Genomic DNA, 9886 nt, shown 5'->3' on the forward strand with positions numbered 1-9886 from the left:
ATAGAACCTCTGCATCATGGGAAACAAATCCAAAAAAAAAACAAAAGTCCAGTAAATATATTTAGCTAGCCAACAAGATATCTAGCTAGCAAGTACATCACATATTACCACTCTCCATAGTCAGCCTCCACTCAAGGTCTCCAGGCAACTCCCCAGTCAAGCTACCCCCATCAAGTCTCCAGTAGAGCTTGTCAATAAAGCCCCCCCTTTAATATCCAGTCTAGCTATTCTTATACTAGTTCCCTCCATTCCCCATCATCAAGGAATTTCTAAGTGGTACAATCATATCTTTCAGGAGAAAGCGATTGGATGGAGCTCAAGTCCTACTTTAATGTGATGGCTGTCCAATGTTAACATCTCTGCCTACTAATTGGTGACAAGATGTCTACAGGATGTATGCATTCATTAAATCTGCCATCACCCTAGACTTTTAGATAAACAGACTCCCTATTATCATGCTAAAGCCCATTAACAAAATGGAGACACAGTGTCTGACCACCACCTTTCAACAGGCCCTAAAGACAAAAATGGCTATCTTATTTACAACGTCTAGCATTTGGCTTTGAAATACTAATAAAGTCATGGACGGTTAGTTCTTTTGAGAATCAGGAAGACATTTTGTCCCATATGGTTATAATATATCATATATAAACATATTACATATTGGTGATGGGCATTTCTTACATCATTTCACCTAAGAAATCCACAAAGACCCAGATAGTAGTGTGCCCATTTGATGGACATTTCATCATCCATCGATATTACTGGATATAAGGTATTATCCTGCCTTTGACTTGGTAACCGCCTGAACTGAGATCCAGAAATCGGAAGATATGGAGGTGAGAACCAACACTTCTGTCAAGGTGGTTGATTAAACAAATTGTGTAATGGCTGAAAGAGTCCTTAGATCTGGTGAGTGAACTGGAAGTGTCTGAAGGAGTTATTAGATCTTGTAGATTAGCTGGAAGGGATGCCACTTAGGTTCAATCTGTTGAATAGGTTGAATCTGATTTCCAGCTCTCCTTCATATAACACAAGACTTCAGTCGGTTTGCTCCTCTGACTGTAGTCCACAGCTAAGAGACATCCGAACATTCTCTGCAGACATGTGGGCAGTTTGTTCCATGATGCTGGGGGGTCATCACAATGATTGTTTTGCCAGGCAACAAATCTGCTGAATCTTTTGTCTTTATCTGTGGCCATCTTCCAGGGAAATTTTCCTGTGATCAGGCAGTAGAGGAGCACTCCAAAACTCCATACATCCAGAGTGGAGTCTACAGCCAGTTCTTCCTGTCCAGTGAGTTCACACATCTCAGGGGCCCTGTAGGAGGTGCTGCCAGACTTAGATCTAATCACTGTTCCTTTCATACGAGTAAGGCCAAAGTCAGTGATTTTCACACAACGACACTCCTGGTCAAATACCAAAATGTTTTTACATTTTATGTCCATGTGCACCAGTCCTCTCTCGGCAATAAATTCCAGAGCACTGGAAATCTGCATGGCACATCTTTTAACACTGTCTTCTGGAAGTCCAACCTGGAATATAGAAAAAAAAAGTTATTACCCTGAAATAGAATGATCCAGAAAATTGCTAAAATTCGGAATCAGCTGGAATCAGACTTACATTGCGTATAATTATAGAGGACAGGTCACCAACTGGGGCCGCCTCTAGGCCAAATACGAAGTGGTCTTGGGTCTTGAAGGCCATGCCAAAACTCCTGATGATGTTGGGATGAGGAGAAAGGTAGGAGGACACACTGAACTCTATCAGAAATTGCCTTTTACTTGTTCTTTTCTTTTCCATGATCTTCAAAGCCATCTTCTGATCTGTAAATAGGACATGATTAGATTGATATTAAGCACAGCATTTGTGTACATATACAGTCATGGCCGAAATTGTTGGCACCCTTGATATTTTTCCTGAAAATCAAGTATTTCACACAAAAAAGGTATTGCATTAACACATGTTTTGCTATACACATGTTTATTCCCTTTGTATGTATTGGAACAAATATAAAACAGAGGCAGAAAAGCAAATATGACATAATGTCACACAAAACCCCAAAAATGGGCTGGACAAAAGTATTGGCACCCTTAACTTAATATTTGGTTGCACACCCTTTGGAAAACATAACTGAAATCAGTCGCTTCCTATAACCATCAATAAGCTTCTGACACCTCTCACCCGGAATTTTGGACCACTCTTCCTTTGCAAACAGCTCCAGGTCTCTTATTGGAAGGACACCTTTTCCCAACAGCAATTTTAAGATCTCTCCACAGGTGTTCAATGGGATTTAGATCTGGGCTCATTGCTGGCCACTTCAGAACTCTCCAGCGCTTCTTTGCCATCCATTTCTGAGTGCTTTTTGACGTATGTTTGGGGTCATTGTCCTGCTGGAAGACCCAGGATCTTGGACGCAAACCCAGCTTTCTGACACTGGGCCCTACAGTGCGACCCAAAATCCTTTGGTAATCCTCAGATTTCATGATGCCTTGCACACAGTCAAGGCACCCAGTGCCAGAGGCAGCAAAACAACCCCAAAACATCATTGAACCTCCACCATATTTTACCGTAGGTACTGTGTTTTGTTCTTTGTAGGCCTCATTCCGTTTTCGGTAAACAGTAGAATGATGTGCTTTACCGAAAAGCTCTATCTTGGTCTCATCTGTCCACAAGACGTTTTCCCAGAAGGCTTTTGGCTTACTCAAGTACATTTTGGCAAACTGTAGTCTTGCTTTTTTATGTCTCTGTGTCAGCAGTGGGGTCCTCCTGGGTCTCCTGCCATAGCGTTTCATTTCATTTAAATGTCGACGGATAGTTCGCGCTGACACTGATGCTCCCTGAGCCTGCAGGACAGCTTGAATGTCTTTGGAACATGTTTGGGGCTGCTTATCCACCATCCGGACTATTCTGCGTTGCAATCTTTCATCAATTTTCCTCATCCGTCCACGACCAGGGAGATTAGCTACAGTGCCATGGGTTGCAAACTTCTTGATAATGTTGCGCACTGTGGACAAAGGCAAATCTAGTTCTCTGGAGATGGACTTGTAACCTTGAGATTGTTGATATTTTGCCACAATTTTGGTTCTCAGGTCCTCAGACAGTTCTCGTCTCCTCTTTCTGTTGTCCATGCTTAGTGTGGCACAGACAGACACACAATGCAAAGGTTAAGTGAACGTCTCTCCTTTTTATCTGCTTTCAGGTGTGATTTCTATATTGCCCACACCTGTTACTTGCCCCAGGTGAGTTTACAGGAGCATCACATGCTTGTAACATTCTTATTTATCCGCAGTTGTGAAAGGGTGCCAATACTTTTGTCCAGCCCATTTTTGGAGGTTTGTGTGACATTATGTCGAATTTGCTTTCTTTCCTCCCTTTTTTTGTTTTGTCCCAATACACACAAAGGGAATAAACATGTGTATAGCAAAACATGTGTTAATGCAATACGTTTCGTGAGAAATACATGATTTCCTGGAGAAATATCAAGGGTGCCAACAATTTCGGCCATGACTGTATATATTTAAATCATGTTATGGGTATGGAGAGATGTATACAATTAAAACATCCTGTATAACTAGCACTTACTTGTTTCTTTGTCCTCCACCAGCAGCACTGAACCATGTCCTCCACTTCCAAGTTCCTTTATGAGGTGGAATCTCTCCTGTAAGTCTATCTCCTGTAGACCTTGTGATGATGAGGAGACAAGTCCTTTCAGAAGGATCTTCACATCGTGGGCAGCAGAAGCCATTTTGATCTGGAGAAGACATAACAGTTTTTAGCCCTTATTCAAATAACATCTCAACCCCCCCAAATAATATGTAAAATATCCTTCTCGTAATACAACCAAACACACAACATAATAAAACATATACTAAAATATTGACTTAAAGTCTTCATTTGTACCAACTATATGTACAGGCTGGTAGGGAATGAGATGGAAAATAGGATTGATAGTAAAAGCTCCAATTAAATTCTGATTTTCATAAACATATACAACTGAGGGCCGATATAAAACTACAATATTACTATATACAGCTCAGTTATATTTGTGTATTGATTGACAAGTGTCATTCTATAATAGTGAGGAAGTAACAAAACATTCCTTATAATAGTATGAATATAATGACTTACCTTAGGAAATGTTGAGATGACTCTTCAATGTATCCTGCAAAGTGTTCCTCTGTTATCAGGCTCCACTGATTTCCAGGTGAGATCTTCAGCTATTCTACAATGTCACCCTAGATCTGGTGTTGAAGAGGAGTGAAAGAGGGAAGAGAAGGTCACCTTTAAATGGGAGTTTAAATGGGGGGGTGGTTGTTAATTTGAAGCATTCTGATTGGCTGCCTGGGAATTTACATACGTTGTACAAGTAAGCAAACATTGTGTTTGCCAATTTGCATTTGAACTGATCACTTGTAGACTGTAATTAGAATGTGAGAATGAATACAAAGAAACAAGGAAGACTTGAGGTTCAGGAGTATCAGCGTTTGCTCGGCTATAGATGATCACTTTATATACAGTATTCCATTCTACTGGAATATGAAATGACATTTTTCATTTTGCTGTGGAGCTCCTGGTGAGAAGGTTCGGTGTGTGAAGGTGTACTCAGGTTCTGTGACTTTCCGGCCACAGCAAAATCCTAGAAGGTGGAAAAGACATAAGCAGGAATCTTCTGGTATCGGATTCTTAGATATATTGTTAGTTTAGGATAACTACAAAGCAAATGGTAACATTTATCAAAGCAAAGGATCTTAGTAAGTTTAATCGATTCCCAACCGCCCTATAGTAGAAATAGCGCTACAGGGCGGCAGGTGCGTAAAATCAAATACCACCGAAAGAAAGCTCAATTCATGGGAAAAAAAAGGACGCTGAGAGTGTTTTACTATGGGGCTGTGTGTGTGCGTCACTGTAATCACAGGAGCTGACAGGGAGGAGAACTGTTAGTAAACAAAACAGTTCTCCTTCCCGGCGGAGATCCTCGGTAATCATGGGGTGCCGGCGAGTAATCACCTACCTGGAAATGCAAAATCGTGTGTGTGTATGTGTGTATATATATATATATGTGATTATGTGCACCCGTGCCGGCCTGTAGCAGTAATTCTTCTATATGGTGGTCAGGAAGCAGTTAAACTGGGTGTTTAATTTCTTCCCTCTGTAAAATACATAACATGAGACCCATCCAATGATTTTTATTATGTGGCCCTGCTCAGAATTTGCAATAAACGGCTTTTGCTAGGGCCCGCATTTACGGCAAAATTGCAGTCCATGCATTTTATTTCCTTTACTCATTTTGGCTTCATCCATAGGAATGATTCGGGTCGTGCTCATAAGTTTACATACCCCTGACAGAATTTGTTAGATACAGACCATTTATAAGGAATTCATTCATGATCAGGCCAAAAACACAACCAATGTAGTTCACAGAAACCACTTCCCATCTGTGAAGACACCACAGGAACAAAACACAATCCCTGTGTCTATGGAACAAGTTCCTTCTGTTTGGCCCCCAACCACCATACACTAACTCGGGGACAAGGTCAGCCAACCACAGACACATACTGATCCATAGATACCCGGTCACTACAAGCTGACCAAACCAAATGAGGACACCTAGAGTCATGACTGCTTTATACGCCTCCACATCTACACTAATATACCTTTTAGGTCAGCAATTTCTTCCATATCCACTGGAAAAGGATAATTTAGATCTGTATTCTTCTCTTCCCAATACTCCTCACATCCCTCACCCCTCCCTACATCATAGGCACAGATAGAAGCAGATGTGATAATATGTCCCAACCTCTCGGCTATGGCAGCCTGACCATTGAAAATTGAAATAGTTTACATTGTGCATAATCTGTAATGTTTCCCTTTTCGCCCGGGGTTGGGCTAGGACCACTTTGTGTAAACCTATGGTGTGATTTTGCTCAGTTTTCGCTTTTGCTATCAATTCTTTGTTTTGTGTAACCTTCAGATTTGTAATTCTTAATTTTTAAGACTTTCCTCCTGGGAGGCCTTAACAATAATAATACTTTAACAATACCAGGTAAAAACCCTTTACATTTACTCTTTTTTTTTCATTTTTCGATGCCCTAATATTTGGTTAATAAGGTTTCCTGCAACCGCGGGTTTCAGGAAAGAAAATCACTTGATTCCCATATCAACACAATCAGTGTTGAGGGGAGAATCCCTTCCATGGAGCTATTGTGTTCTCTTGGTGGGAATAGGGGGTGGGGGAGCCATCCCCACTGGGAGAACACAGTGATTTCTGCTAGCGGCTATATTAGCCTCTAGCAATGATCACATGGAAGACCAGACAGGTTAGTTATACCCAATTTTTACCAATCAATCAACTTAGGTACATTCAGCCTGTCTATACATTGGTTACATTTTGGCCTTGAACCATCCGAGATTCGAACCTTCTATGGCCGGATTTAGTTACAAAGCTTTCCATGCTAGATATGGCAGCTGTTTCCAGCAGATGGTGCCCACAGTTTCCAAGTAATTACCTTAAAACATTTCAAAGCTCCACTAACAAGTTGAAAAAATGCAAGATAATAAGTGCTAGAAAAATAAATGACACAATGACAAGCCATTAGTCTGAGACTACAATATTCAGTACACCCAAGGTGTTGGAGCACAGAAATTTACCATAACAACAAGATCTATCCTGAATGGTTTCAGCCGACACCCAACAGACAATACACAGAGGAGGAACTGAAGGCAATGGTGATGGGATTTGGTAATTACAGTAAGCAAACAATAGTAGAGGTGAACACCCAGACACTCAGCAGAAACAATTGACAATGACAATGGCTACCATTTCCTCCAACAACAATGTTTTGTAGTGTATACCAAAAGAACCCTAAAATACTCCATACTCTGGTCCACTGACCACACACAGCTTTATACACTAGAAAGTTTTTACAATGCACAGAGAAAAAAATAAAGCTATAATTTATCTGCAACATCTGTATTCACTTTATTCATTTTCTACAAAGTTCCACTTTTCCAAAAATGAGGATGCTAAAATGTGAACATTACCAAACATCCTCCCTGCTACATTTAGCTTTAATTTCATACAAATACAATGCATTTCAATAAAACAAATCACAATAAAACAAGTTTTTAAAGAATAAAAATCTATCAATTCATGATTTTTTTTACCTTTTTAATAATAAAATAAACCAAAAAAAATAAAATCAAACAAGCCAAAAAAATTTCCTCTTCAGTTTACTATTATCCCTATTAAATTGACCAGCTTCAAATATTTCTTCCAATATCCTTTTCCTGAATATGGCAATCCGGCAATCTAGTAATATAGAAGGTAATTATCAAGCATGTTCTACTATCCAACCTAATGCAGAGTAGCTGCTTATTTCCTGCATTTCCTCCACATTTGGTCTATGATTCCCTATGCCTTGCTCAATAAACTACTGGAAGTATGGGGCACACTGGTGAGGCCACCTCCTTACCTTTACTATGGCACCCCAAAAACACTTCATTACTCTTAGGAGAGAAGAAAACCTGGATTTTACCAACATCAGGGGGTTTATTAACCTTTTCAGTTAAAAAAATTTGGCCCCCAATGTGATCTGGACTTGTCACAATGGAGTACTCTCTATTTTCGGTTTTGTGACCTCAAAGTGAACATTTAAAGTAAAGTAGATTGTGGAGACAAAATACAACAAATACAAACCAAACATGACAATAAAGACATACATTTCACCATCTCAGGGAAAGTTCCTTCATCCCCCCAATGAACATATATGTGTATGAGCGCAGTGCTGAGTCTGAGCAGTTCCACATTACTAAAAATGACTAGTGATGAAGCCCCATAGCAGAAAAATGTATTTTGGCCCTCAGACTTTATATGTAAATCCTCTGCTTGTAAAAGATTAGTATATATCGTAAGAATCTGCAGAAGATTTTTGAAGCTTTTAGTGATGGAACATCTTTGTTAAAACCTTTAAAGAATAACTTTCCTTTCAGGGTCCAATCACAGCTCAGCATTCCAGCCTGTCAGGTCATATATATTGCCCACTTTATAGTCTCAGGTGGGTGGAGTTCTATGTTGGTTTTAGATTGTATATTTATGATTTATATATGGATGCATGTTTATATTTCATTTATTTAGACAGATATTTTATACATAAACTTTTCATGGTTAAATTGGGTCAATGTGATATTTTGCATTTTTGTAAATTTATGTTGAGCAATTTAATAAAAATATATTATTAAAAGAATATTAAGACATTTTATACATTGTCTCTATAAAACTTTTCATCTAAAAACGGTTTCCTTGGTTAATTAAATCATTTAAAATTAGTTTCAGGGTAATTTCCCGCCCTCATCACACTGGCACAGCATAAACAATCCCCATTCATATGGACCTACCTGCTCCACCCTTCAGGAGCCCATTCCAAAGTCACCAATCATATGTTAATGAGCAGCTCCTCTGCGTTGGCCAATCAGAATCTCATTTAACAAATTCCTTTTTCTCCTCACATATATACCAGACCTCCAGTTCTTACTTTCAGTGACTCTCATTTTGTTTGTAGCAAAAGTGATTCATTTCCTCCATGGACTGCTTCCCGCCAGAATTGCTTTTCAGAAGACCGCATAGATTTCTTCCGTGAAGACCGACTTGGAGACCATCTATACCTTCATTTTCCAAAGTAAGTCATAGAGAACTTCATAGTTTTATAATCCTCAGTTTTATCCTTAGCTAGCATTTATCTCTACTATTAAGAGATTTACTTAGCAGAAATTTAAATAGTAAAAATAAAGAATGTTCTCTATTTTTTCACTTACCTGTTATTTATTGTCAGACAAATAGGCCTTTTATTTTAGAGATTGATATATTGATTAAATATTCACATGATATTGTGATCATTTATTTTTAAAATATATTCATCATTAATCTTTACATTCAGATATTCATTCTTCATGTACACTTGAAATAGTTAAAAAAACAATGACGCCTCAGGTTGTCTGTTAGATGGTAGATTAGCAGTTGCTTGTTAAACACAATTCAAAATCAAGTTTTCTTACTGAGTTCAAAATTTTGCCATTCCTGTAATTTTGCCATTCCTGTAATTTTGCCATTCCTGTCTGACTTTTTCATACATACAAGTGTTTTCCAAATTTTCTTTGTCATCATATTTTACAATGACAGCCTAACAATACAGATTTTTTAGCAGAAGGTTAAATTGCCCACCAAAAGGGATTCAATGATTGTCTTTGGTTAGAGATCCATAGATTGTAGAAATTACATATTGCAGGATAATGTGGATATTCCATCAATCTACCCAACCTCATGCATTACATTCAGATGTTCTTTCTTCATGTATCCTTGAAATAAAATGAAACCGTTCCATCCGAGGTTGTCTGGTAGGTTGTAGATTAGTAATTGCATGCTAAACAATTCAGTACCAAAAGATTTTTTATTTCCCTAAGTTTCATATGTTGCCATTCCTGTCTGTCTTTTTGTACACGCCATTGTTTTCCTATATTTCTCAATCATATTTTACAATGACAACCCAGCAATACAAATGTCGTAGCAAAAAGATTAAATAAAAGAATGTTTTAATGTTCCCTGAATTTAGAATATTTTATCTTTATTTCCCTTGCCTGTTATTACCCTACAAGAATGATTAAATGATTGCCTTTTGTTGAGCGATCCATAGATTGATGGAATATCCACATTAACTTGCAATATTTTATTTCTACAATCTACCCAACCTCATGCATTACATTCAGATGTTCTTTCTTCATCTTCCCTTGAAATAAAATGAAACCGTTCCATCCGAGGTTGTCTGAGAGATTGTAGATTTGATGGTGAATTGTTGTTTAACACACAACTAAAGTTTTTCTCACCATTCCT

At 38.5% G+C, this 9886-nt stretch overlaps 1 protein-coding gene across 1 annotated transcript; it reads right to left on the bottom strand.

Moving 5' to 3' along the window:
* Positions 1-983: 983 nt before the first annotated feature.
* Positions 984-3748, bottom strand: LOC149454789 (serine/threonine-protein kinase SBK1-like). Its single transcript, XM_089687111.1, has 3 exons — positions 3586-3748; positions 1624-1826; positions 984-1535 (listed from the first exon to the last, which is right to left on the bottom strand). Exons 1-3 carry the CDS (start codon positions 3746-3748, stop codon positions 984-986), a joined length of 918 nt encoding a protein of 305 aa, XP_089543237.1.
* Between the last annotated feature and the right edge of the window lie 6138 nt (positions 3749-9886).

The sequence above is a fragment of the Staurois parvus genome, unplaced genomic scaffold, assembly GCF_062004578.1.
Source record: "Staurois parvus isolate SC_StPar_1 unplaced genomic scaffold, SC_StPar_1.0 ptg000417l, whole genome shotgun sequence".
NCBI classification, from domain to species: Eukaryota; Metazoa; Chordata; class Amphibia; order Anura; family Ranidae; genus Staurois; species Staurois parvus.